This window comes from Ogataea parapolymorpha, chromosome V (genome assembly GCF_000187245.1).
Source record: "Ogataea parapolymorpha DL-1 chromosome V, whole genome shotgun sequence".
Lineage (NCBI taxonomy): Eukaryota > Fungi > Ascomycota > Pichiomycetes > Pichiales > Pichiaceae > Ogataea > Ogataea parapolymorpha.
Window position 1 is genome coordinate 422,518 of NC_027862.1, and position 26,871 is coordinate 449,388.

Genomic DNA, 26,871 nt, shown 5'->3' on the forward strand with positions numbered 1-26,871 from the left:
TTCACATTATGCTTAGTTTTGGAAGTCATTCTAATTTGGACATTCAGGCAAGTTTGAAAAAGGCATGCACTGCCGACGCGGCTGCTCCGAAAAGGAAACATGTTAGAGCCTGCATCGTTTATACTTGGGATCATAAGTCGTCTCGGGAGTTTTGGCATTGTCTGAAGCTATTGCCAATTCAGTCAAACGATACTCAAATATTCAAGACATTGATAGTCATTCACAAGGTCTTGCAAGAAGGTCATCCAACTTGCCTAATAGGAGGGTACAAAAACATCAGTTGGCTTGAAAGTCTCAGTCGATTCTCTAACAACGGTACTGCCGCAGGTTACACGAGACTAATCAAAGAATATGTTTTCTACTTAGAGCAGAAGCTGAAATTTCATCACGATCATAGGGGTTTCAACGGAATGTTTGAGTATGAAGAATATGTCTCATTGAGAACTGTTAGTGACCCCAACGAAGGTTTTGAATCCATTATGGACTTACTCTCTTTGCAAGATTCTTTGGATAACCTACAGAGAGTCATATTCTCTTCTATACGACATACTTCGGAATCAGAATGCGTTATTAGTTCACTCGTTCCAATTATCGCCGAATCTTACGGAATTTACAAGTTTTTGATTTCAATGCTGAAAGCTTTATACAAGTCTTCCGAGTCTGATGAAGTGATTGCTCCCTTGAAAGATCGGTTTGACGTTCAGCATCGCCGTCTTTTTGAGTTTTATGCTGATTGCTCTTCCATCAAGTATCTCACAACTCTTGTTACAATACCAAGATTACCTTCGAGTCCCCCAATTCTTCAAGACGAAGAGGACCCACAGGGCTTCCCCTTAGTGAGAGAAAGATCCTCAGTTAGCAATTCCGAGGAATCCAATATACCGCGTTCTAGTAATATTCAGTCTCAACCGACTGGGGCAATGGTTGACTCGTTTGTGAGGCAGCAACAAGAGTTGGAAGAACAACAAAGACAGGCTGAAGAGAGAAGGCAAGCTGAACTTCTTGAGCAACAGATGCTACAGAGAGATCAAGCGCGTTTTTGGGAGGAACAGCAAAGGCAACAAGCTGTATCTCAAGAGCTTGCTCAGAGTCAGCTGTTAGCAGACCAAATGCAACGGCAAGCTCAAGGAAAGTTGGCTCAATTAGAACAGGATTTGTTGACTCTGGGAGGGCAGCATGAGAGGGATCAATTGATGCTCGAGCAATACGACCAGAGAGTAAAAGTTCTAGAGAACGAGTTGAGGATTGTGACACAAACTGCCGAGGAACAATTAGCAGTCAAGACATCGCAGTGTTCCCATTTGGAGGAACAGGTTCAGTACTGGAAAAATAAGTATGAATCACTGGCCAAATTGTATTCCCAGCTTAGACAAGAGCATCTGAATCTTTTGGGCAAGTTCAAGATTGTCCAACAAAAGGCTGCGTCAGCTCAGGAATCTATAGACAAACGAGAGAAACTTGAGAAGGATTTGAAAGCGAAAAATATTGAATTAGCAGACTTGATTAAGGAAAGAGATCGTGCAAGACTTGACTTGGCTAGGATAAAAGGAAATGATTCCGAGCAGGTTCAAATGCTGAGGACCCAGCTGAGGGACATGGAGACCAAGTTAAAGTCACTCGAAGAAACTCATTCTCAAAACCTAGCATCATTGTTTTCGCAACACAGCAAAGAGATTGAGGAAATCAAGGCAAGCGCTTCTGAGCTCAAAGAAGGTGGATTAAACGAAGAAGCGCAACAAGAAGTACAGATGCTGCAGCAAGCAATGGACGATACTATGCAAGAGTTGGCAGAGCAACATCAGGCCATAGAAAAGGAAGCTGAAACAAGAGTTCTTCGGTTGATAGACACGTTGCTTAAAGTAAGCTCTGATCGTCTACGTGAGTTCGTTTTCAACCTTGAGTCTCCAGTATACTCTAATACTGACATTCCGACTGCAGAGTACCTGGGTACCATGTTGGAGAGAGTTTCCCACTTGAGTACTCAGTTTTCCACCACCATGACAGATTACATCGCAGATAATATGAAAGGAGAAAGTGAAAGTGGCCTCATCAAAGCTATCATAGAGCTTACTGATTCGATAGGCAATTTGTTCTCAAATGTTAAGGCGGTTCTTCGTGATCGTAAGGATGACGTGCAGGAAATTCTGGTCGAGGGCTCAAAAGACCTTGCTCATATGGTTGAGCTATTTTTCGAGTCGATGCTTAGCAACCATTTGTTGAAGCTGGAAATTCATGAAAGGACCGACAGAGTCATCACTGGCAACATCAATGTACAAGAAGTTATTCAAAGCTTGATGCAGGTCGTCGAAGTATTCAGGGACCCCGGTAGGAAAACCCCAGTCTCCTCCGACGAACTTGGCTACTTCTTAGACAAGGAGCTTGCAAACACACAAGCAGCAGTTGAGAAGGCAGCTGGCCTACTTGAGTCAATGTCAACCCGACACAAGCTGGAGGTCCAGGAGGATGGTTCCCTCGAGGTGAACGAAGCAATCATTTCTTGCGCTAGTGCTATCATAAATGCTGTCAAGTTGCTGTTGGAAGCTTGCATAGATGCACAGGAGGAAATCGTATCTCGTGGAAGGGGGTCCATGTCCAGAGCTTTATTCTACAAGAAGAATAATCGCTGGACCGAAGGTCTTATATCTGCCTCCAAACAAGTTGCTTACGCAACTGGTATACTCATTAGAATGGCAGACGGCGTTTTAGCCGGAACAAACTCAAGTGAGGAGCTGATTGTCGCATCTAACGAAGTTGCATCGGCCACTGCACAGCTAGTCTCATCTTCCCGTGTTAAGTCCGATCTAATGTCACAAAGCCATTTAAATTTGGAGGAAGCATCAAGGAAAGTCACATCTTCCTGCAAAATGTTAGTCACCAAGGTTAGGAGTCTTTTGCTCTCCGACGAAAGCAATAAAACGGTTGATTACTCGCAACTCACCGCCCACGAGAACAGAACAGCTGAGCTCGAACAGCAGGTTGAGATACTCAAACTCGAAAGCGCACTTTCTCACGCTAGGAAACGGTTGGGTGAAATTAGAAAATTCAGCTACAGAGATGAAGAATCCTAGAATGCTTCAATCCTATGCTCTCGACTTGCTCCTGGCTCGCTTGTTGGTAAACCACACCCGGACCTGAAGTGGGCTAATCCCGCATTCCCTTGCTATCCTCTCCCTTTCCTTCGAATTGGGGAATCGTTTCACTTTGAATGCCTTTTCCAAAAGCTCTTTGCTCGATTCTGGTATATGTCTTCTCTTTTTCTTATCAAAGCACTCTGAAACAAAACACTCTTTGTAGACGTCCAGTTCTCCTGGCCATTGTTTTTCCACCTTCCTCATTTCCGTCTCCACTTCAGCTTTCTCAATAGCAAACCCACGCCACAGACTTTCGTATTTGTCGTTGGAGCGTATCTCCATGATAGCCGCCTCCCAGCCATCCAACAGCCTCCTATAGTGTCGCTCAACCCGGTCTACTGCACCTCCCGCACCGATAGCAAGCAAAGCGTTTCTCTCAGATCTCAGAGAATCCTCCAAGACCTTCACGCCCTCTTTTCTAATGTCTCTGGCAAACACGCAATTCTCGGAAGCAAGGTTCCCTTCTCTCCTTTGACTATCTAAAGAAGGTTCGTTTAGTATTATGAACTGCATTCCTGAAATACATCCTCGACGACTATATCGGACATGATATTGATTTCCCGCCTAGTGGTGGGATCATCTGAGTTATTCTTCCTTAATTTCTTATTAAGCTTCATCTCTAACCATATTGAAAACGGTTCCTTGCTCTTTGAATGGTTATATTGAATGGCATACAAGGACCATATTTGTTGGTGTTTTTCACGATTCCATGCATCTGCAAGATCTTGGGAAAGAGCTTTTTGTGAGTTGTAGTTTGCAATGTTACGAGAGTAAAATGATCTAAAGGCCATAAAACCATTTAAACGCTTTTTTTGCTTCTGGACTCTGTGCCTTCTCGATTTTTTCGGTGCTACCTTGTTTGAACTATCGTTCCCATTATCGATTGCCCCGTATTCGGATAACAAGCGCTTTAGTAAGGGCGACGTAGTGGGAATTTGGGGGAGGTGTGTCAAAAATGATAGATTTAGTCCATCCAATGCCATCTTCGCTGAATCACCGTGAGGAGGAAATTTTCGTTGTAAGCAGAGGTTTTGCAACCCTACTCGTGCGATTACAAAAAAAGCGAGGAACATGAAACAACATTTTTATTATACTACATCATTGGGAGAACAGTCTGTATCTTGATTCAAAAGGTCTGAGAGCTCTTTTGAAATGGTTAGTGTTCGCTCCTTTCTTCGTCTATTTGATACCCAATTCCTCACTTGGGGGGCACAAAGTCCAGTTTTATGAACTAGTTGCTGTAAATCTCTCTTTGATAGATACGGATTGTCCTCATTCTCAGTATACCTATCGTTAGTTGGATACCCGCGTACTTACCAGTTTTCTAGCTCCATTTGAGCGGTCTTTGGAAATCGCTTGGAGCGTTTCTCGGTTTTGTATCCTGGCTGGCTAGTCGTCACGGCAGCATATGGGGGGCAGTCGCGTGTGTATTCTATAGTTCTTTCGGTGGTGAAAGATTCCATGGAAGATTTGCAAAATTTGTCATGAGGTTTGCATGATATGTAATCTAATAGTAACTGTTCAAGTCTGGCTGCTCGTATTTGACGTTCCATTAAGATATAAATCAAGCACTTAGTTCGCTCCTGAATTTGGCCCAGCATATCGTCCATAGGAGTTCCTGACGGGGAGCTTACAGTGTGTGTGATAACCTTTTGTTAGTAGCATAAAGTCTTATACTCACAGCCATGAGCGAGTGCACATGAGAATCCCAATACAATTCGTCTTCGAGTGAAAGGTCTGACTCGGTGATCGAATCGATTAATCGATCCAGAAGTAACAGAAGGTCTGGGGCTCTGTATGGTTAGAATTCATCCGAGAATGATACCTACGAGCACTGTTCTTCATAGGATGACATCGATGCAGTATAAATAGATATTGAATTAGGCGTGCTCAATTCCAATACTATTCGTGGATGGAAATTATCCAGATAAGTTTTGGAGGGTACTGCGGATCTATCGTGGTGGCAGTTGCTACAGCCTTCAAACGGGCTTGGTGTCAGGAGTGGCCTCGTGACGCAAAGAACAGGCCATCGATTTACCCGCCCGTTAATAAACTGATGGTGTTAGGAGGGGGTTTTTGTTTTGGGAGAAGATGCGACGGCCATCACGAGCATCTGTTCACGTGATTTACAGGATTTGCATTGGAGGCAAAAATCATTATCACCGTTCTAGATAAGCGAACATTCGGCAGGATGCGATACTTGGGACAATGCCATATAATTACGTAATCGGTGGTTTTAGCCACTAAACGCGCGAAATATGTCGTCGATCACAGAACGGAATCTAGGAGGGTAAACAGAAGTCAGCTCGGCAATTGCGAATAGAGGTATTTCAGACGATCGTCACTGGGCAGATCCTGGACATGGTTTGGCCTATATTAATTTTAAATAAAGGGTTTCAGGGGTTTCCACCGTTACCACTATTAAAGAATGAACATATTCAGTACATCAACGCTTCGGTGCTAATTTTGATCACCTTTCAGGCATGCTCAAGTATATTGAACGCTCTGGATCGCCTATTATCATGAGTGTAAGCTCCCTTTCCTCGTAAGAAATAGTTGGAAACCACGGCGGTGCAGAAGTGAAATTTTTCTTTTTTACCAGGGAGACAAAGGAGTTGAAAAACGTTGTCCATGAACTCAGATAAGTCAACAAAGTCTATAGCCCCTTCGGCAAATTTCCCGTAAGTTAAAGTTCCTCGTGTCCGGTATGTTAAATGCTAACATCTTAGATTTTGGTATGGAGGTATGTATCACAACAAACTCGATTGATAACGGTGCAGGAGCGGCGTCGATGTTCGCATGTCTCTTTACCCATCCTCTGGATTTGGCCAAAGTCCGACTCCAGACGGCAAAGGTTCCTGGAGATAGTTTGGTGTCCCTAGCGTTTAAGATTATAAAAACAGAGGGAGTACTTGCAGCATATGCGGGGTTAACTGCGTCGCTGCTAAGACAGGCAACATATTCAACCGCACGGTTTGGTGTTTATGAGAAGCTGAAAGAGATAATGACAGACCCCACTAGAGGTCAGGCATCCACTTTCCAATTACTTGCAGCATCTATGATAGCTGGTGCGGTTGGTGGTGTTGTTGGAAACCCTGCGGACGTCGTGAATATTCGAATGCAAAATGATAATAGTCTCCCGGAGTCTCAAAGAAGACATTACAAGCATGCATTGGATGGCTTACTAAAAATAACGAGAGAAGAAAACCTCACTGCCCTATTTAGGGGCCTTGGACCCAATTTGGCTCGAGGCATTCTGATGACAGCTTCGCAAGTTGTCTCTTACGACGTGGCCAAGAAACTGCTTGTTGAAAACTTGAGCATGGACCCCAAAACTAAGGCAACCCATTTTTCTGCATCATTAATTGCCGGTTTAGTAGCAACCACTGTCTGCTCACCAGCAGATGTTCTGAAGACGAGAATTATGAACAGCTCAGGCACTGGTCAAAGCTCTTTCGGTATTCTCAAGGACGCTATATCTAGAGAAGGCTTGGGATTCATGTTCAGAGGGTGGACCCCTGCGTTCATTAGATTAGGACCACATACAATTTTGACTTTCATTGCTCTGGAAGAGTTGAGAAGGTTAAAGATTGGTCTTTAAGTATGTAAGTTCTAGTGCAAATTTGTAATTTAAAGACAAGACAATTATAACACATTGTTTGATTTGTTGCCACAAAAAGGTCATTTTAGTGTCTCGCCGAAGACGGCACATTTCCCTATGCTTCCATATCTCGAAATCCTTGTCAATGTTCGTAGATGGCGGATGTTTGTTGATAATAATAGGTTTTATATCACTTTCTTCATTTAATTTCTTAATTTGGGTTGTTTGAGCATCATCATATTGGCTGCGAATGTAACTTGGACTTATTCGTTTTGCTTTCCTTAGAAAGAAGGGCATGAACGACCTTCATTATTTTCGAATACTTTAACTAGGTTGATTTCGCGAGACTGCCTCAAAGTAGGGTAACAATTGAAAATATATATTGGGTGGCTAAATCTGTGGCGTTGGAAGTCAAACAGTAAGCTGGAAAGTCCATGAGTATTTCTTGACCCAATCTGAGAATCTCTGAACAAAAGAAAGACCGACAATATGAGTTAGCTTAAAAGTAAAAATAAATGAAGGTCGTTTGAATATAGGTCCAATCCCTTTGCATTGTAAATCGTTATTTCAGTAGGTAGTGTAGAATTCATAAATGTTGTGAAAAATAAATTTTATTTACAAGGTTCAAGCTTTATTCCCGACAATGTCAGCAATATATCGTGCCTTGAAACGTGACAAGGATACTACCAAACCCGGAAGTGACGCTAAAGGATCAAAGGTTAGACAAAATCGTCAAAGGTGCTTACTTATTTCTTCTCGTGGTGTGATCCAAAGGCACAGACATTTCATCAATGATTTGCAATCAATGTTGCCTCAGTCAAGGAAGGAACCAAAACTGGACACTAAAAAGAATCTTTTTGAGTTGAACGAGCTTGCGGAGCTGCACAACTGCAACAATATTATGTACTTCGAAAGTCGCAAACACCAGGATCTTTATATGTGGCTTTCGAAAACCCCCAACGGCCCAAGTATAAAGTTTCATATTCAGAATTTGCACACAATGGACGAGCTCAATTTCACTGGAAATTGTTTAAAAGGGTCGCGTCCGATATTGTCGTTTGATAGAGCTTTCGATGGCGATATTCATTTGAAAATTCTTAAAGAAGTGTTCATTCACCAATTTGGAGTGCCCCCAGGTGCAAGAAAATCAAAGCCTTTCATTGATCACCTGATGACTTTTGCTATCTTGGATGGGAAAATATGGGTTCGCAATTATCAAATTAGCGAGCCCGTAGGTGCCGAAGCAGCGGAAGCAGACTTGGAGGAAATGAAGTTGATCGAAATTGGACCTAGATTTGTTCTCACCTTGATAACTATATTAGAGGGCTCTTTCTGTGGTCCCAAGATTTATGAAAATAAAGAATACGTTTCACCTAATGTTGTTAGATCGACGCTGAAAGTCGATGCTGCTAAGAAAGCTGTTCTTCGGCAAGAACAATCGAGAATGGCACGGCATGGAAAAGAAACTGGCTCCAAACTTCTGGCAGACGACGATCTTTTTACTTGAATAAAAGTATGATTAGTTAAAGCTTCAATAAATCGACTCATGAGTCAGATGCTCAACATAGATTGCTTTCTACAGGATTCAATATAATGGTTTCTGGTTATGAGTTATAGAATATCTGTAAAGCAATGCTATCGCGATCAGAAGTGCTTTTTCAAGTAATCCTTGATGAACTTTTCCTCCTCAGGAGAGGATGCATCGATTTTTGGTTCCAATTTGACTTTTGGTGACCATGGTTTTGGAGCCACGAGAGCCACGACGGTTCCTATAGTCGCAATAGCGAGCTATTGTTAGTTTTTCACGATAGCGTGATTCATACATACATGATGTGGGGGAATTGCCTTTCCAAATATAGTGTATGCGCCTGCCATTTGAAGATAACTAACAAGTTTTGAAAATGTTTTTTTTCGACCGGTTTTTTAACGTAAAACTTAAGGAGGGTAACATAAGAATTTCCTATTCGGTTTACATACAAAATTCAGTTCGCAAGCTCTACAGAATTTCGAGTCAAAATCGAAGAAATCTATGTCAAATCTCGAGGCTTAAGCTGATTATTCTTGGTGCTTTTTGATGCTTACCTAGAATTGTTGACTATTTGATCAAAAGTTTCGTCACATGAACCTACCAAGGCATCATGGCTTTTTGTCAGAAAAGGGAGACGCTTCTCAACGCTATTCGGCTTGAACTAGTTCGCGCGTCAGTAAACGAGATGGCTAGTGCGGAAATTATCTTGAACGGTGGGACGCCTACCCGTTTGAAAAACTCAGACCACAAGCCACCAATTGGGTCTCCTGATCCAGTGGGAGACTTGCCGCTGACATCGTCTACTAGTCTCGTCCCACTAAAAAAAGCTGCTCACACTCAAAATGAAGAGTGCAAGGGTAGGAAAGTTTTGCGAAATGATGACTTCGCTGCAGCCTCGGATGATCACAGTGGAGATATAGACGAAATCTCTAGTGAGAAAACTCACGCGCTCGAAGCCGATGATAAAGACTTGATGAGTGGTGTTTCGCGTGATAGCTTTTCACCTAGGCCCCAAAGCATCAGGTCACTGGGACAAGGCGTATATCCCACCGCATTCTCCACGGAATCCAGTGTAACCACAAGTTCTCTTATGCCAGGAGATGCGTCTAGAAGTGGTGATATGGACTTGGCGCCTGTTTCTTTGGATTCCAGTATTGCTCGCACAAAAAGCTTTTTATTTGAGAACACGGTGCCCTCAGATAAAGAAATGGACGCTTTTGGTTTCCAGAGCCAGCTGGACTCTGACGATTATTTCTCAACCGATTCAGAATTGTCCAGATCTGGTGATGATGATGGTTTGAGCTCTAAAACGCGGCAAAGTCTAGCTTTGTATGCTGAGAATTCCTGGCACCAGGAAAGGACTGGTGACTCCAGTCCCTCGAGGCATTCCAAATTGAACATTGCCGAATCAAAATCGAGCTTGAACTCAAAAAGAGGTGGCGAGATACTTTTCACTAAGGACAAACCTGGCTCCTTTTTAATGCAACATCACTCCAATCTTACGAATCTGTTGAACGAAGATTTTGGAATCGAAAACAATTTGTCGAATGCTGTACACGATGACAAAGCCCTCCGGTGTTTGATCGCGGTTCCTCGACTATCCATTGGTTTTGAAAATCCGATTCAAATAAAGGTGGATGAGTCGTTTGCTGTGGAGGATGTTATTCAAACTTCGCTAACACAAATTAGGAGATTAAGTCAAAATAAAGGTGGCATTTTTGCTGTCGATCTAAATTCGCAGCTGTGGAATCTCTATCTGGCTGACGACGATGGCCAGATCGACGACGACATGGGACCTCTTGAGAGAAATCGGTTGCTCGTTTCTTATTGTGCTGACGAATTTGTTCTAGATTACAAATCTAACGATGACTGCTCTCAAAATAATTTCAAATGTCCTAAGGTTGCCAGCTCGAGCGTTTTGCAAGAAAGTACCAACGCTGGACCCAGATCCATAGAAACTCTTGGTTCTGAGAGACTTGCTTCTTTGAACTCCTTTTTACATGCGACTTCCGATGGGTCAGGAATTACCTTTGATGACAAAAAGAATAAAAGCCATGTATTCATTGATTCGGATACCAGAAGACTTGCCTCCGGGAAGCATAGTCAACAGGGGCGCGAAGTTGAATCAGTGATGACGAAAGCTTCAAACAATGCATCTATGGGTAATGACGTGGGTTCAAGTAATGAAACGATGCAAGCAAATTCATTCCATCATGTGTCTAAAAGGAAGAAAAAATTTCAAACCTTGCTTCAATTGACGGGTCTAAATGGAAACGAACCCCATATATCTGGAACGAATCATGGAGACTCCCAAACTACCAAAGATCGAGGTTATTTGGGTTCAGGTACTTATTATCGATGGACTATTTGGCGGCGCCAACAAATGTCTTTCAGAGGCAGGTATCCCAAATCTCTTGTAATAGATGGACATCAGATATACATTTTGCCATTCAATGAATCAAAAGGATCTTGGTACGAGTCAAAAACAACTAGCTTCGATTTCAATCAAATCATTAAGGTGAAGCAAAACCCTCGCATTCCTCACTATTTTAAGATAGTTGTCATGAAGCAAAACCACGAAGCTCCAAAGACATACCATTTGGAAGCGGCTAATGCGGCGGAATCCAGAGCTATCGTCAAAACTTTCAATCTGTTAATGGAAAGATTCCCACCCACGAATGAGAAAACATAGGCAATATCAATGGACATCGGCAATGTCAATCTCCGTTCATAGTAAACAATAACACAGCCATTCAGAAACTCTATACTTGTTTAAGCTATATACTTCTGTACAGTTTCTATTTCGGGACTTCATAGCTCCATTTCGATCAGAACTCTGATATCGCAACGGCAATAGATTGAATATCATCGTGCGAAATAGAAACCTTGATTGCTTTTACCCCTTGATCGGAAGCGGCAACATTGGCTTCCCCATGGAGTCTGACTGATGGAGCTCCGTTGATATCCCGAATAATTTCAATATCTTTCATAGACGCACCAGCCCCTTTGGACTTGACGCCCAATGATTTAAAAACTGCTTCTTTAGCAGACCAGGTTCCAGCAAAAGACGCCCTTGGGCACGAAGATGATGCGCAGTATTGGATCTCAGTATCTGTGAAGTTCCTTTCCAAAAACGTTTCGTTTTCACTGTTGATGGCGGAGAGTAGCTCCACGTCAACACCCACGCCTTTTTCTCCAGTCAGTCTACTGGCCATGTTCTTGAGCAGCTCAGCTGTTTCTGTCGAGAGACCATTGGACAGTGTAGAAGACTGAATTTCAGATTCTTTGAAAGTAAGCTTATTTTCTTTGGTTGCCGTAACACGTGCAAGAGGATCCAGATACACCGACTCTTCTAAGTCATCTGTGTAAGGCGCCTTCGTTTTCGCAACAAAGAGAGAGTTTGTTAACATGGCATTGTGCATGTAACGGTACGCTTTCTTGTATCTCGTTTGGACCAACTTTTGGTACTGTTGATACTCTTTTTCAGAAAGAGCCGCATAAAGATAGTCAGAATTCACAATAATCGCTTGAGCACCTTTCTGTCCAAAACCAAATGAGGTTACCGAAACTGCTTTTATTCCATCCGTCTTTATTGTTCTCGAAGGGAAGAGAACATAATCATAGTTCTCCAGGACTTTATCGACATTGTCGGCATTTCTGTTTCCCGGAACCACACCCGTTTGCAAAATTTGCAAGCCACCATTAAGCATCCACGCACCAGCAGCACCCTTAGGGTGCCCAGTCAAATACTTTTGGAAAACGCCGTACACAGGATTTCCTTCCGTACGTCCTAAATGGCTCATCATCTTATCGATGGCCGCAGTCTCATTCTTATCGTTTGCTTTAGTAGACGTTCCATGGAAAGAACACACACCCAAATCATCGATCGTTAGATCGAATGTGGCCAATGCACCTCTAATTGGTGCAATGCGAGGGTCGTTTTTCCAGAACTCGTTACCATACATTCTTTGGGCTTCTTTGATTTGACATTTGGCTTCTTTTCGAATTTCTTCAGCCCGTTCAGCCAGGAACCTTTCTTGATCAAAGGAGGGATCCTGCTTTGCAAGAACGCTGGCTTCTTCCGATAACAAAGATAATTCGTCTTCAACCCAGGTTTTGATCTGGGAAGTTCTTGCTTTGAGCTGTCTTGCTCTGTACTTGATGTCCAGTTTAGGGGATGTGAACCTAGAATCTCCGTGATGCTCTCTAGCAGTGGTAAGGATACCTTTTCCAGGTGCAGGCACAGATCTTCCAATTTTATCACTTGCCGTGGATGCCATCGCAACGATACCATATATAGGGACGCCCATTTTAAGAGCCAATTCTGCTGTCATCAAAATCTGCAATCCTGAGCCCTGAGCTTCCATAAAGCCGCTTCTGCTAGTGGTGGTAGGTCTGGACATATCAGCAGGCGTGCGTCCATGAGCAAACTCGTCATCTGCATTGGAAGTAGCATTCATATTTGCGAATTCATATGAACCTTCTTCTTGGAAGTCGTCATAGCCACCCACAATCACAATTTTCGCCTTTCCTGATAAAATCGTTTCCATTCCCACATCAACGGATTCCAATGCTGTCGCACATGCTCCAACAGGGGTTTTTATTGGGCCAGACGAGGATAGCAAAAGCATGTTCACCCAGGCAGACATGGTATTGATGAACGACTCCTGAAGAATATCATTTTGAACCGGTTGGTCTAAAAATCTGTCTTTGAACATGCCTTTGAGAGCCGAAACTCCACCCATTCCCGAGCCAGAACAATTTCCAACCTCGGACACATGAACATACTTGTAAAACTCATATGGATCAGTAATACCCGAACTCAGGAGTGTCTCGGCGACCGTGACCAAAACGTAAAGTGTTATCGGGTCAACCTGTGAAATGATGTCATCATCAATACCGTATGTGCGAGGATCCCACCCAGTTGGGATTTGTCCAGCAACTAGCCTATCAAATCTCAGAGCCTTAGGAATGTAAAGTTTGGCCCCCTTTAAAACTCTAACAGAGTATTCCTCGGCACCTTCGATTGGGAAGCATTCAACGTGATCCCCGTGCCAAGCTTTGTATTGCTCTGCAGTAGCTTTATCGGTCTCGAACGGCTCAAGATCGTGCTGAACAACCACTTCTTGAATGAACTTCTTTTTCTTTGGATCATAGCCATGGAACAGTTCTGGTTCCACAAGTCTGATACCGGAATGTTTTAGAATGTCCTCCTCATATTTCTTCTTGACATCTTTATCATCCACAGGTTGATTGGTTTTCGCATCAACCCAGCCAGTGTACTGCTTTCCTTTGATGGAGCCATTGAAATACTTGATATATCCCATAATCCAAGCCATCTCAATACAACCTTCTAAGGAGAATTCACCACAAGCTTCCATTTCCCATCGAGTTCTAGAACTTCCCCAAGGACCAACCTCGGCAAAGCCTGTGATCACAATTACTCTTTCCAAATCGAGCATGCCCTCAAGATTTGGAGCCAGCGCTTTCAGCTCCTTGTAAGACTTCAGATTTGGGAATTCAAATTTCATGTTAGCCCTTGGTTTGATCTCTGCTTTATTGAATGGATCGTCTGCACCAGATCCATTGACAATCTTATGTTCGATAGCAGTTTCCACGCTAACGGCCCTGCGAACATCGGAGGTTCTGTTGATATCCGATCTTAATTTGTTGGTATATTCTCTGAGATTTTCCACAAATTGCAGTCCACCATTGAGGTCCGCCATAATCGGAGCTTCCTCACAAAGCTTCATGACTTCCGGAGTCATTAGACCCAGAATGTTGAATGCCATTTCTTTTTGAGAGAAAGTGCGAACGCCCAACTTTTCAATTCCCTCTGCAATGATATTGTTTCCTGACATTAAGCCCGTTCCTCTAGTCCAACCGATCACTGTTCCGCAAATGGTTAAATAGGATGACCACGACTCTGAGTGCCATCTGTTGAAGAGAGTTTCAAGTCCAAGCTTGGACTCCGAGTATAAACCATCGGAGCCAAAAGTGCCATGATTGGGAGATAGAGGGAGAATTACCTGAGCTGGACGAGTCTGAATATTTCTATCCTTTTTCTTTGACGAAATCTCCCCTAGTAATCTCAGCAAATTAGTTAGCATGATCCGATGAGCTAATTCAGATCTGGAGTCAATGGCATCGATCTCGATTCCCATTTCTGGAATCGCAGCAAATGGGATCACATAATCCAAGTCCCATTGAAGTCCACCCTTTTTCCCGTCTTCATAGATATAATCAACAAGTGATTTTATATCTTGCTTTGATCCCTGATTAAAAGGTACAACCACTAGCGTAGAATCCGCAGCACCATATCTCGAATACATTCGTTGATAGTATTCCGTGACAGTTTTGGAAAATCTTGACGTAGTGACAATCACTTTTGCACCACCTGACAACAACCCTTGAAGAATTTCAGCTCCAATTGAGCCTGCACCAGCCCCCGTCACTAGAGCATACTTTCCTTTAAACGTTATGCCGTTAACTGCACCCTTTTCGAGACCATCTAGATATGATGAGGAAGCATGCTTATCATATCTCCAAAAGCCCAATCTGTCTTTCTTTTGTATGTGCAAAAACGGAATCGTTTCTGGCGGAATAGTACTTGAAACAGGCTTGTGAATTTCTGCATAATCCTTAAGCGAAGCAATCTCATCAGTGTCACTATCGGATTCAGGGACACTTTCATCACCAAGAACGGCCTTAGCGGATTTGGAAACCTCAATTTCGGATGACTGATCAACAAAATCTAGCAGTTTAGCATAGAGTTTCTGAAATTCGATCTTGCTTTCAGCCGATGCCTGCTTGGAAATAGCTTTATATATTCTTGAAAGGTCATCTTTAATGGACGGCTGGGGCTCTTTCGTTAATTCACCACCCAATGCCATTTCATGAACATATTGTTCTAGCTTTCTAACAGCTGGTCTCACTTCTTCTGTATAAATTATATGTCCCTTTTCGTCCACAGTCGTCTTTGGTCCTGTAGGGTAGGAGATATCTTTGTAAACTGGACTTTTGTTAAGAACTTCACGACAATTGTCAATTAGTTGTTGTCCAAGTTTCTTAGCGAGCTCATATGTCTCACCTTTATGAGTTGGGGTATGATCAATGTGGTACTGCATGAATTTTATCAGAGTTGGATTAGCTCTATTCATGATTTGAATGCATTGAGTCACCGTCTCCCTGTCCACAGAAGTCAACTTTCCAAAAATGATATCGAAATACATGGATAGCGCGTCCTGCCTGGCCCAATTCCAGTACGAGTCATAGGATCTAGCTTTCAAGGATGAAAAAACAGGTTTAATCCCCGAAGCATAAAATTCACCATGCTCCTCGGCCCACAAATCAAGTTCGGCCTGAAGAACAGCAGTCGCTTCTTTCTCCTTGAGGAGAAGTTTTTCACCTTTCATCAAATCGTAATTCAAGTATCTTGCCAGAGTTTCTAACTGTTGACGAGCAAGATTTTTGTTCTCCTTCATTGCAGCATCAAGAGCGGCAGAATCAACTACCGCAGAGGCGCCAGAGCCACCAGAGCTTTGAGACGAAGCTTGAGATAAGGTAATACCATTTTGAGACGCATAAGAGTTGGAGGCAGAATCCAAAAATAATTTGGCATCAGCTTCTGAAGCTAACCTTTGGCTCGGTTCGTTTGTAAGAGCATACAATAGAACCGAATCCTGTCTTCCGGGGCCAAGTCCCCATCTAGATTGAAGATACTTTCTGGCCACACCTACAGAAAAACCACCGGGCATTTTAGAGCTCATCAATCTTGCAATAAGGGAGGAAGATTGTTTCCCCAATGAGCCCTGAAATGTCTCTTGGAACTGCTCAGCAAGCTCTTGCAGTGGGGAATCTTCTGGCTTTTCGGGAGTAGCTCCAAACTCCTTACCTAGATCACCGAGAATTTCATTCTGGACAGTGGATTTTCCGCCGACAAGATCCTTGATTGCTTTCCCCATTGAAATATCGTTGAGGGGTTTCTTCAATTTATGGGCAACTAATGCCTGCAGAACCAACGAGGCTTTAACAGGCTCATCAGGAATGTTGACTGCCACCTGCGCTTGCTCTGGAGTACCTTGCTGATTGACAACAGGCAAAGGAAGGCTGACCGGAACAGCGGTTACGTCGGATGGCTTTGACGGTGGAAGAGACTCCTCAGCAGCGGTCACAATATCAGCAGGATCTGGAGTGTAATAAATTTCTTTTTGGTCTTTCGAGTAGCAAAGAACTTGTCTTTGCAAGGAAAGTGCTGCATCGTAGGATTCGTACTTCGCCTTTATCGTACGCGAAGCCATACCCGCTAAAGTGGGGGAAGGCCCTATTTCGACAACGCGTTCGGTATTGAAATCTCTCAGAAAAACGTCTTGAGTTTCAATCCATCTCACAGGAGAGGCAAATTGGTAAGCCAGAAGCTCAGTCAACAAAACATGAGATAATTCTTGTTCAATCTCCGGCTTCATTGTAGTGTATAGAAAAAAATCAATATTATCAAAGTTAAGTAGGTCAATTCAAATTTAAATGTCCTAAAACTTGTTGAAAGAATTGTTGAGCTTTCAAAGGCTGTGTAAAAGTAAAAAAAAACGTTGTTGAATGCTTGCTGTATTGTAGACAATTTGAAAAAACTCGAACGTTCCGATTTACGCGAAATTTTGTCGTCAAAAAGGGCTACAGATAAGCAATAGTCATCATTATACAACCAATACTTCTGTAGCAGCCTAGCGAAAACTAAATCAGCAATCTATCAAAGCATGTCTGCGGACCCAGACAATTCTCTGGGGTTGACCACCAGTCCGATAAGAAATTCGTTGCCCCTCATCTCAGAACGACTTGAAAAATATCGACAGCTAGTTGTTTTCATGGAGGCCTATATTCACGATCACTTGAGTATTGTCACCACAAACATCAAATCACACGAGAGGCTGCGTAAAAGTACTTCTATTGATTCGGTAGTAAGGTTTGAAACTGATCCAGAGGGCTCCATGCCAGTCACTGAGACATCGGGAATTGAGCACGCTGGGTCTCATGACCACGATATTAACACCTTTTTCCGCCTTTTACAAGATCAGACGGAATCACTGATCAAGCAAATGGGCCTTGCAGAGACTACCATGAAAAGTCAAGTCATTCCACAACTGAAGGGACTTCAATCGTCGATAAGTACGAAGCAAAAAGAGTTCAGTCATTTGTGTCACAAGCATGAAAAGGAATACAAGCTGGCATTACAACAAACCACGAAGGAACTGGAACACTTTGAGTTATCTATTACGAAGTCCGAAATGTTGCCCGAAAATGCAAAACTGGATTTTCGTCATGACCCTTATTTCAATAAGAGAATACTCATGTCTCAGGCAGACGCACAGCTTCAGTCGGAGCAAAAGTTTTTGAATTTTATACAAAATAGTGAAACTGACTTGAGATTAGCCGAAATCCAAACTACTCAGGAGTTGAAGCACATTTTCGAGTTATTCTCATCAACTTTGGTCCACCTTCATGGAGACTACAGTAAAAGCTTTCAAATGCTAAATACACATTTCCAAGATATCCCAAATGATCTTGAATGGTCACGATTTCTCAAAGTATACGACAACAAACTAGCCTCAACATCAGAAACTTTGCATGACTTATCACATCCCTCTTCGAACCGAAACCACATCCCTGAACCGCATGCAAGAAACCTTGAAACTGTGACTTTTCCAAATAGACAGCATTTCTCAACAGTTCCCATATTGGAAGGAGTTTTGGCAAGAAAGGATGGAAAGCTTACTTCGAAGATGTCATCACACTATTATGTTATCACCAAGAATCGATTTCTCTTCGAATTCAATTCCAGGGTGTGCTCGAACACCCAACCAAATCATGTATTTTTCCTACCTGAATGCACTGTCAAGGATTTAGTCGACTCAGGGCCCTACCGATTCAAACTTCATGGCAAAGATTTATCATCGGCCTTCATTAAGAGCTCTAAAACACTGGTGTTGGAGGCATCCTCTGAAGACGAACTGAAGACTTGGTACAATGTCCTGAGCGAGCTGACAGGTTTGATGTATTCAAGCCAAGAATCTCGAGATTCGGACTAGCCAAGAGTCAGTAGTCTAAAAGATAATGTACGCTAATATACATTTATCCCAGAACATACCTCAAGGGTGCTTGCTTCCCTGGATAGGAAACTATAATTATTCTTTGAACTAGCTCGCTGAAGTTCCATTCAGACAAATTCTTAAAGTCTTTATCATGCAAAACTCTACAGTATCAAAAAACATTACGTAAGCTGAATTGGAAAAAAATATTGCATTCGCAATATTTTTGGTGCCAGTAAACTAACTAACTGTATTAAATTTACTGGCATATTGCAAGCTTCAGAATGAGAGCTACTATTTCAATCAGTGGGCAATTTTCGATCAAAACATGAGCTCTTCTGATCAAGTTCATAAGGTGCGCCAAGGAACAATTTCTGCTGAACATCCAACATCATCTGAACCTCAGCGTCTTCCATCATCCGTAATAATACAAGAGCAATACGAATGCCAGCAAGCATCTTTTAGTGAAACAATTTCCAATCAAACTTCCAGCTTTCTGTCAAATCATCCTGAAATGGCGAAAGATTCTTTCAACAATGGAATGAATTCTACTTCTCAAAATGTCACCAAGAATACCAATCTTCCCTATAAACAGACAAAAGGAAAGTATTCTATAAACGATTTCAAAGTTTTACGAACCTTAGGCACTGGGTTTTTTGGGCGTGTACATTTGGTTAGGTCAAACCATAATGGACGATATTATGCGATGAAGGTGTTCCGGAAGCGGAAAATAGTCAAGTCAAAGCAAATCGAGCACACCAACGATGAGAGGAGAATTTTGTCCGTGTTGCAACACCCATTCATCACAAGAATGTGGGGGACTTTCCAAGATTCAAAATCCATATTTATGGTAATGGACTACATTGAAGGTGGAGAGCTGTTTTCACTTTTGAGGAAATCGAAAGTTTTCCCTAATCAAGTGGCCAAATTTTACGCTGCAGAAGTCTTGCTCGCTCTCGAATATCTACACTCCAAAAATATTGTCTATCGAGATCTCAAGCCTGAAAACATATTACTGACAAGATCTGGACACATAAAATTAACTGATTTTGGTTTTGCCAAGGAAGTTGAAACGGCCACATATACCTTGTGTGGTACACCTGATTACATTGCCCCGGAAGTAATCGCGGTCCAACCGTATAACAAAGCGGTCGATTGGTGGTCATTTGGCATTCTGATTTATGAAATGCTGGTAGGCACGACTCCTTTCTACGACACATCACCCTTAAAAATTTACGAGAAAATAAGCAAGTGTGAATATGAGGTTCCTCATTTCGTCGACCCAGATGCAAGCTCCCTCATAAGAGGTTTAATAATGAAAGACGTCACTTTCAGGCTAGGCAATCTTCGCCACGGAGTTGAAGATATAAAAAATCATCCATGGTTTCAGGAAGTCGTGTGGGAAAATCTTTTGAGTGGGAATATTGAAACACCGTATGAACCTAATATTCCGAATGGCGTAGGCGACAGCTCCCAGTTCGAGCTATATCCCGAAGAAGACTATGATTATGGAAATGACAGCTCCCCAGATGACTTTGGGTACTTGTTCCCCGAATTTTGACTTGGCTCCTCCCTGCGATGAATAATTAGTGCTAACAGAAAAGCACACTATTTTGGGATGCAATGACACATTTTAACGATTCGAAAAATGAGTTCTCCGAAACGCACTCACCATATGAAAGTCGATGCCGTCGAGAAAGCTCATTTAGTTTGATCTGCAACTGATCGTCCTGATAAACACCTGGGTTTGATAATAAATAAAGGATCAATTTCTGATGCGCTGATAGATTGCGGTTTGAGCTAGGACGGTGTGAACTAACAACAAATGCCTCTTTTATCTCTCTGTATCTGTGTGGTTTCAATTCCCATAATATATACGCCATGTGCACACTCTTGGCGGATTTTACGATGGATATCAACTCATTCTCATCTAAAGCTTCCATCAATATCGACATAAGGTTTCTCAGGTATTTTGCATTTGAGAATTGTTCACGACGGATGCAGGGTAGCCAAAGTGATGATAGTTGTTGTTTGATAAGATGATCAGACAACGTCATCATTCCCAATTGCCTTAAACGATAACAGAATATCACATACGCTTTACAGAGCAATGCTTCGTCCAGCGATGCAAACCTGCCGTCATTGATTGTTGTGCTAATAAAACCTTTCAAAGTAGCCCGATTCATTTTGAATACCAAAGATGCGAGAAAGGTTGTATTGAGTCGCCCCTGCGCAAGTAAATAATCTGCCACAAAAATAATATCTGACTGTTTTCTCAACTTCCGTATATACTGGTTTACTGCTTTCACTTCTGACCCAAGTAACGAATGACAGGCAGTTATAGGTTGATTTTGATTGCTAGATTTTCCCAGTGGTTGCAACACAGAGGTCAATTCGCGCAATATTCTTTGATAATGGTCTTTTTCAAAACTTTCAATATACCTGACCGTTGTCAACTTGTCTTCTACATGTTGATCTATAGCCCGTTTGTGGATTGGTTTTTCGAGCAAATCCATCAAGTCACTGACCAAGGATCTGGGCTGCTTTTGCCCAAGTAGAATCTCCTTTTGATTCACCTTTAGTGTATAATACATGCGACCAACCTTACGGTACCCTGTCAAGAGATGAAAATCTTGCATTAAATCTAGTGACGGCCTAAACCACTTGATCATTCCATACAATAAACACATTTTTCATTAGGTGAATAAGTTCTGGGCAGGGTAACTAAAAAAGATTTAATTGTCGATTCCTTGAAAGTCGTGTAGCAACAACTTTGCAAAACGAGGGGTTTGATCGCTAACAGATTCAATCAAATTAACTTAGAGAGAATTGTCGTGTCACCATTACGTAATCAACTTAAACACTTTCGGTAAGATACTAGTTACCCGCTTTCTGCTTAGCATTAGCTTACGTATACATCCTCAATTTGCGCATCAGTGAAGGGCGTAGCAAACAGTCGAATATACTGTGACGGGCCTTTGTTTGAGCCTTTCTTAGATTTATTTCTCCGTCCCGTGTCAGTATTACTGTCGCAATTGTTCCCTAGTATCTTTCTACCCGTCTCGATATTCTTGAATCGCATCCTATTATAAGGTGATTTTTCAAATTTGATGATCGGCTTGGTTTGATTATTCACCTTGAAATCCATCAGATATACTTTGGGGTCATGTGCATCATTTATCAATTTTTCCTGTCCCTCAATATCAGATCTTGAGAGGATCTGAACGCCTGCGCTACCGCTGCCGGCAAGTATATTTCGTAGAAACTGGGTTGATAGCTGATCTTCCTTTGATTCCAAATATTTAAAATAGCGATCAAACTTTTGAGTTCTTTTGCTCCATACCTACTTGTTAGTTGCCCATCAGAAGTACTCACAATGGAGGCTATTTTGGAAATTGACCGAAAATCCAGTTGGCCGCTCTCTCTTTTTAATATTCCATTGACAACCCCCCTTGTAATCAGAAATCTATTCTTAGGTTTTCCGATAGCTCTTTTAGCCTTTCTCTCCATTTGACTATGATATTTTCGTTATGGACTTGGACTTTTGAAGATTCACCTTTGATCTCTAAAGCTTAGATTGTAATATATAGCGACTTGAAACCTCTATTAGGCGCAGAGGCAACCAGGGAAATGGTTGCAGGAGTGAAACATTTTTATACCCGTATCTGCCAAAAAATGATACGCCCACATAAAATCCTTACTAGCTACCCTGTCGCGAAAGATAATTAATGCTTATAGAGTCATGGGGTCTGGTTTGCTATTAAACTCACTTCTTTTACTGCATGATATGACTACCAGCCTGATAGGCAACAAGAACGAACCTTCTTTAGATAGTCAAAGGAGAGAAGGGAACCTTGCTTCCGAGAATTGCGTGTTTGCCAGAGACATTAGAAAAGAGGGCGTGAAGGTCTTGGAGGATTCTCTGAGATCTGAGAGAAACGCTTTGCTTGCTATCGGTGCGGGAGGTGCAGTAGACCGGGTTGAGCGACACTATAGGAGGCTGTTGGATGGCTGGGAGGCGGCTATCATGGAGATACGCTCCAACGACAAATACGAAAGTCTGTGGCGTGGGTTTGCTATTGAGAAAGCTGAAGTGGAGACGGAAATGAGGAAGGTGGAAAAACAATGGCCAGGAGAACTGGACGTCTACAAAGAGTGTTTTGTTTCAGAGTGCTTTGATAAGAAAAAGAGAAGACATATACCAGAATCGAGCAAAGAGCTTTTGGAAAAGGCATTCAAAGTGAAACGATTCCCCAATTCGAAGGAAAGGGAGAGGATAGCAAGGGAATGCGGGATTAGCCCACTTCAGGTCCGGGTGTGGTTTACCAACAAGCGAGCCAGGAGCAAGTCGAGAGCATAGGATTGAAGCATTCTAGGATTCTTCATCTCTGTAGCTGAATTTTCTAATTTCACCCAACCGTTTCCTAGCGTGAGAAAGTGCGCTTTCGAGTTTGAGTATCTCAACCTGCTGTTCGAGCTCAGCTGTTCTGTTCTCGTGGGCGGTGAGTTGCGAGTAATCAACCGTTTTATTGCTTTCGTCGGAGAGCAAAAGACTCCTAACCTTGGTGACTAACATTTTGCAGGAAGATGTGACTTTCCTTGATGCTTCCTCCAAATTTAAATGGCTTTGTGACATTAGATCGGACTTAACACGGGAAGATGAGACTAGCTGTGCAGTGGCCGATGCAACTTCGTTAGATGCGACAATCAGCTCCTCACTTGAGTTTGTTCCGGCTAAAACGCCGTCTGCCATTCTAATGAGTATACCAGTTGCGTAAGCAACTTGTTTGGAGGCAGATATAAGACCTTCGGTCCAGCGATTATTCTTCTTGTAGAATAAAGCTCTGGACATGGACCCCCTTCCACGAGATACGATTTCCTCCTGTGCATCTATGCAAGCTTCCAACAGCAACTTGACAGCATTTATGATAGCACTAGCGCAAGAAATGATTGCTTCGTTCACCTCGAGGGAACCATCCTCCTGGACCTCCAGCTTGTGTCGGGTTGACATTGACTCAAGTAGGCCAGCTGCCTTCTCAACTGCTGCTTGTGTGTTTGCAAGCTCCTTGTCTAAGAAGTAGCCAAGTTCGTCGGAGGAGACTGGGGTTTTCCTACCGGGGTCCCTGAATACTTCGACGACCTGCATCAAGCTTTGAATAACTTCTTGTACATTGATGTTGCCAGTGATGACTCTGTCGGTCCTTTCATGAATTTCCAGCTTCAACAAATGGTTGCTAAGCATCGACTCGAAAAATAGCTCAACCATATGAGCAAGGTCTTTTGAGCCCTCGACCAGAATTTCCTGCACGTCATCCTTACGATCACGAAGAACCGCCTTAACATTTGAGAACAAATTGCCTATCGAATCAGTAAGCTCTATGATAGCTTTGATGAGGCCACTTTCACTTTCTCCTTTCATATTATCTGCGATGTAATCTGTCATGGTGGTGGAAAACTGAGTACTCAAGTGGGAAACTCTCTCCAACATGGTACCCAGGTACTCTGCAGTCGGAATGTCAGTATTAGAGTATACTGGAGACTCAAGGTTGAAAACGAACTCACGTAGACGATCAGAGCTTACTTTAAGCAACGTGTCTATCAACCGAAGAACTCTTGTTTCAGCTTCCTTTTCTATGGCCTGATGTTGCTCTGCCAACTCTTGCATAGTATCGTCCATTGCTTGCTGCAGCATCTGTACTTCTTGTTGCGCTTCTTCGTTTAATCCACCTTCTTTGAGCTCAGAAGCGCTTGCCTTGATTTCCTCAATCTCTTTGCTGTGTTGCGAAAACAATGATGCTAGGTTTTGAGAATGAGTTTCTTCGAGTGACTTTAACTTGGTCTCCATGTCCCTCAGCTGGGTCCTCAGCATTTGAACCTGCTACCATGCACCTCACAGAGCTGCTACCATGAATTTTTTTTCCTACGTAGAGCACATGATATATAATCACGTGAGATCCCGTGACTATAATCGTTACGAATATTCGAAGACCCTTTTAGTTTCAACATTGATATATGGAGAGTAATACAAACTTGATCCTACTGCATACACAAGATACCACTTATCTCTCTACCCTGTATTGTTCTATGCTCTGAAAACCATAACTCCAAATTTAAAAAGATCCTTTTGTAAATACATGAAGAATATATAATGCTCCTGTTTTAATAGTGGAGAGCAGACAAACTATGATCACGTGATCTTAAAGGTAGATACACACAAGAGGAGTATATATATGTGTCTCGGTACAGTGAAGCAATCTGCTGGTTTTTGCAAGACGTAATCCCAGTTGTAATTTGAGATTTGGTACAAAAAACGTCAAAGCTTGTCCAGGTGGATGGATATTATAGTAGCACCGTTTTTGAGTGACGGCCAGTTTTTTACGATTACGTAAGGTATAGTGGACGGATCATTTCCCATGAGTGGTCAATTCAGCTCCGCTTCAATTTATCAGGAAGAGGCTCGTGCATAGTATATAGGAGAGTACTGATGTACAATAGAATCGATAGTCTAAGAAAAAGTAGGTTGTGATCATGCCGTCGCGAATGGGATCTTGAATCCCGAGTTGAAAGGTATGCGACTCATGCATAACAAGGATTGACGTTTGCATGCACTTAGCAAACCAACCTAGCAGTAAGTTTTACAAGCACGCAATTAAGTCAGAGTCGTTCCCATCTCATCAATACAGACAGAGGGTGTGAGAAAGCAAGACCCAGAAAAGCTTATAAGCTTATACCAATTATACAACCAAGCCAAAACATACCATAAATAGTGATGTCAGACATCTTCGGACAGTGGGGTCAACCACTTTTGCTATATCGTACCTGTTTAATCTAAGCCATCGGTCAACGGTAAACTCTACGTTTGTCCGGCTCCTCTCAAATGGTCCAATGGTCCATACTTATATGAACGACCGTATGGAACTTGCTCCCACCAACGGACAGATAGCCTTCATAGCTGAACCCGTAGAAGGTTCCTGTCGGTGTATTGCCTAACCAAGCCAACATTCACCTAAGCTCATTGCTCAACTCAACCTCTTCATCAATAACAACAATTCCCTCATTAGATTTTGTACGCTAAAAAAATCTGGGTTTACTTTTCGATAAGATAGATAGGTTATGGGTACAGGAAGCTCTCAACCCTGCAGTTTGTCTCAATTACGTCCAAAATCCAGGACCACTTTTGCTCTCTCATCTTTTTCTCTCTTGTTGATTCTTGAGGGAGCTTGGATCGGTGAATTGGATGCTACTATTTGGTGAAGGGACCACGAAAGTACGCTTATATCTGTTTGAGCTTGTGTCGTGTCAGTTATCACTGGTCAAGAGTTCTCCATCAAATTTCATTATTCTCTATAGTCAGCTCCAAGAGTACTCAAGCCAAAAAAACAAATAGTCTGATGATCCATCTTTTAATAACAATTGTATTTGGTGGGCGGGGGGGGGGGGGGGGGCCAGTACCTTCAAAACTTCAAAACTAAACTATGCCTCACAAAGCAAAATAATTCGAGTTTTCAGGCGCCTGGCGTTCCCGGGAAAAGTTGTGTAAGGACAGTAGACCCTGTATAATGTTTCAAAAGATGGTAGCCGAGAGGAAAATTTGGATATTCAAAACTTCGGGTGCACGAAAAACGCACTTTGAAACATTGTGACTTATTAGTGAAGCGATGAAGGAGTGTTGGAAGCTTTGGCAAAGACAAGAATACAGAAGTTAAAAAAGTTAAAATAGTGTCTAGCTATTCAGACTTTGGTTACGTAAAGGATGATTACTTGCAATTCCTACATGTTACAAATGAAAAGGTTTAGTACTATAGTAGTCTTGATCACAAAACCTGATTTGGTAACGACACAGAGTATCAATTTGTATGTACTGCGAAAAGGCTGTCCTGCATCTTTAATTGGTTTTCAGACTATATGGCTCTAGCTAAAACTAACATGTGGAAACTGCTCTGCTGTGACCCACTTGAAAAAAGGGAAAACTGAATGTTGAGACACTACTATGAAGTTTCGTACAGAACTCCATTGGGGAGTTAAATATGTTGAAACTTTGTTTTGATAAGTGAAATGTCTACAGTCATTATTCTTCCTTCGATAGTGTGACTATGTATCAGATAGTTAATATCTTTGGTATACCTTAGTCCCACACTCATAAGTGGGATATGACACACCCTTATATATTATTTGGTTACTCTCATATGTGATCCAGATTTGTATCATCTAGATCTGATGCACATACTAGGCATGTGCTAAGACCCATAAACCTTCATAACAGGATAAGCCGCACAGCCATGAATAATATATGACTATCTTATCTCAAAATGATTACATCTTTTACTATGGTTCTGACTTAATAGTGCATGATATTCGAGTCGCATCTGTTCGGCATTATCATGCGGGTATAAGAAATTAAAGTACAGCGTTTCACAACAATCTGCATAGTCAGACGTAGAGCTTCTGATATCGAATGTGAAACAGGTGGCCATCTATACACTCCACTCTGCCATATCAGTGAAGTGAAAATTGGGGGTGGTCGCCATT

At 42.3% G+C, this 26,871-nt stretch overlaps 13 protein-coding genes across 13 annotated transcripts; 7 read left to right on the forward strand and 6 right to left on the reverse strand.

The window, feature by feature from the left end:
• Nucleotides 1–8: 8 nt before the first annotated feature.
• Nucleotides 9–3,068, forward strand: HPODL_04014 (Transmembrane actin-binding protein involved in membrane cytoskeleton assembly and cell polarization; the record flags this gene model as incomplete). The annotated part of the gene is made up of 1 exon (XM_014078794.1): nucleotides 9–3,068. The coding sequence occupies one exon, from the start codon at nucleotides 9–11 to the stop codon at nucleotides 3,066–3,068; it is 3,060 nt and encodes a 1,019-aa protein (XP_013934269.1).
• A 12-nt stretch (nucleotides 3,069–3,080) lies between these two features.
• On the reverse strand, nucleotides 3,081–3,644 carry HPODL_04015 (Mating-type protein A1; the record flags this gene model as incomplete). Its single annotated transcript, XM_014078795.1, has 1 exon — nucleotides 3,081–3,644. One exon carries the CDS (start codon nucleotides 3,642–3,644, stop codon nucleotides 3,081–3,083), a length of 564 nt encoding a protein of 187 aa, XP_013934270.1.
• A 575-nt stretch (nucleotides 3,645–4,219) lies between these two features.
• Nucleotides 4,220–4,986, reverse strand: HPODL_05244 (Mating-type protein ALPHA2; the record flags this gene model as incomplete). The annotated part of the gene is made up of 4 exons (XM_014078796.1): nucleotides 4,220–4,418; nucleotides 4,449–4,780; nucleotides 4,813–4,924; nucleotides 4,961–4,986. The coding sequence occupies 4 exons, from the start codon at nucleotides 4,984–4,986 to the stop codon at nucleotides 4,220–4,222; spliced, it is 669 nt and encodes a 222-aa protein (XP_013934271.1).
• A 776-nt stretch (nucleotides 4,987–5,762) lies between these two features.
• Nucleotides 5,763–6,732, forward strand: HPODL_04016 (Mitochondrial dicarboxylate transporter; the record flags this gene model as incomplete). Its single annotated transcript, XM_014078797.1, has 3 exons — nucleotides 5,763–5,812; nucleotides 5,861–5,874; nucleotides 5,912–6,732. 3 exons carry the CDS (start codon nucleotides 5,763–5,765, stop codon nucleotides 6,730–6,732), a joined length of 885 nt encoding a protein of 294 aa, XP_013934272.1.
• An 805-nt stretch (nucleotides 6,733–7,537) lies between these two features.
• Nucleotides 7,538–8,239, forward strand: HPODL_04017 (Ribosome biogenesis protein BRX1; the record flags this gene model as incomplete). The annotated part of the gene is made up of 1 exon (XM_014078798.1): nucleotides 7,538–8,239. One exon carries the CDS (start codon nucleotides 7,538–7,540, stop codon nucleotides 8,237–8,239), a length of 702 nt encoding a protein of 233 aa, XP_013934273.1.
• A 706-nt stretch (nucleotides 8,240–8,945) lies between these two features.
• Nucleotides 8,946–10,952, forward strand: HPODL_04018 (Target of rapamycin complex 2 subunit AVO1; the record flags this gene model as incomplete). Its single annotated transcript, XM_014078799.1, has 1 exon — nucleotides 8,946–10,952. One exon carries the CDS (start codon nucleotides 8,946–8,948, stop codon nucleotides 10,950–10,952), a length of 2,007 nt encoding a protein of 668 aa, XP_013934274.1.
• A 136-nt stretch (nucleotides 10,953–11,088) lies between these two features.
• HPODL_04019 (Fatty acid synthase subunit alpha) lies at nucleotides 11,089–16,725 on the reverse strand (the record flags this gene model as incomplete). Its single annotated transcript, XM_014078800.1, has 1 exon — nucleotides 11,089–16,725. One exon carries the CDS (start codon nucleotides 16,723–16,725, stop codon nucleotides 11,089–11,091), a length of 5,637 nt encoding a protein of 1,878 aa, XP_013934275.1.
• A 288-nt stretch (nucleotides 16,726–17,013) lies between these two features.
• Nucleotides 17,014–18,342, forward strand: HPODL_04020 (uncharacterized protein; the record flags this gene model as incomplete). Its single annotated transcript, XM_014078801.1, has 1 exon — nucleotides 17,014–18,342. One exon carries the CDS (start codon nucleotides 17,014–17,016, stop codon nucleotides 18,340–18,342), a length of 1,329 nt encoding a protein of 442 aa, XP_013934276.1.
• Nucleotides 18,343–19,195: 853 nt separating this feature from the next.
• Nucleotides 19,196–19,903, forward strand: HPODL_04021 (cAMP-dependent protein kinase type 1; the record flags this gene model as incomplete). Its single annotated transcript, XM_014078802.1, has 1 exon — nucleotides 19,196–19,903. One exon carries the CDS (start codon nucleotides 19,196–19,198, stop codon nucleotides 19,901–19,903), a length of 708 nt encoding a protein of 235 aa, XP_013934277.1.
• Nucleotides 19,904–19,934: 31 nt separating this feature from the next.
• On the reverse strand, nucleotides 19,935–20,936 carry HPODL_04022 (uncharacterized protein; the record flags this gene model as incomplete). Its single annotated transcript, XM_014078803.1, has 1 exon — nucleotides 19,935–20,936. The coding sequence occupies one exon, from the start codon at nucleotides 20,934–20,936 to the stop codon at nucleotides 19,935–19,937; it is 1,002 nt and encodes a 333-aa protein (XP_013934278.1).
• A 586-nt stretch (nucleotides 20,937–21,522) lies between these two features.
• HPODL_04023 (uncharacterized protein) lies at nucleotides 21,523–21,852 on the reverse strand (the record flags this gene model as incomplete). The annotated part of the gene is made up of 1 exon (XM_014078804.1): nucleotides 21,523–21,852. The coding sequence occupies one exon, from the start codon at nucleotides 21,850–21,852 to the stop codon at nucleotides 21,523–21,525; it is 330 nt and encodes a 109-aa protein (XP_013934279.1).
• A 277-nt stretch (nucleotides 21,853–22,129) lies between these two features.
• On the forward strand, nucleotides 22,130–22,702 carry HPODL_04024 (Mating-type protein A1; the record flags this gene model as incomplete). The annotated part of the gene is made up of 1 exon (XM_014078805.1): nucleotides 22,130–22,702. The coding sequence occupies one exon, from the start codon at nucleotides 22,130–22,132 to the stop codon at nucleotides 22,700–22,702; it is 573 nt and encodes a 190-aa protein (XP_013934280.1).
• Nucleotides 22,703–22,714: 12 nt separating this feature from the next.
• Nucleotides 22,715–24,211, reverse strand: HPODL_04025 (Transmembrane actin-binding protein involved in membrane cytoskeleton assembly and cell polarization; the record flags this gene model as incomplete). Its single annotated transcript, XM_014078806.1, has 1 exon — nucleotides 22,715–24,211. The coding sequence occupies one exon, from the start codon at nucleotides 24,209–24,211 to the stop codon at nucleotides 22,715–22,717; it is 1,497 nt and encodes a 498-aa protein (XP_013934281.1).
• Between the last annotated feature and the right edge of the window lie 2,660 nt (nucleotides 24,212–26,871).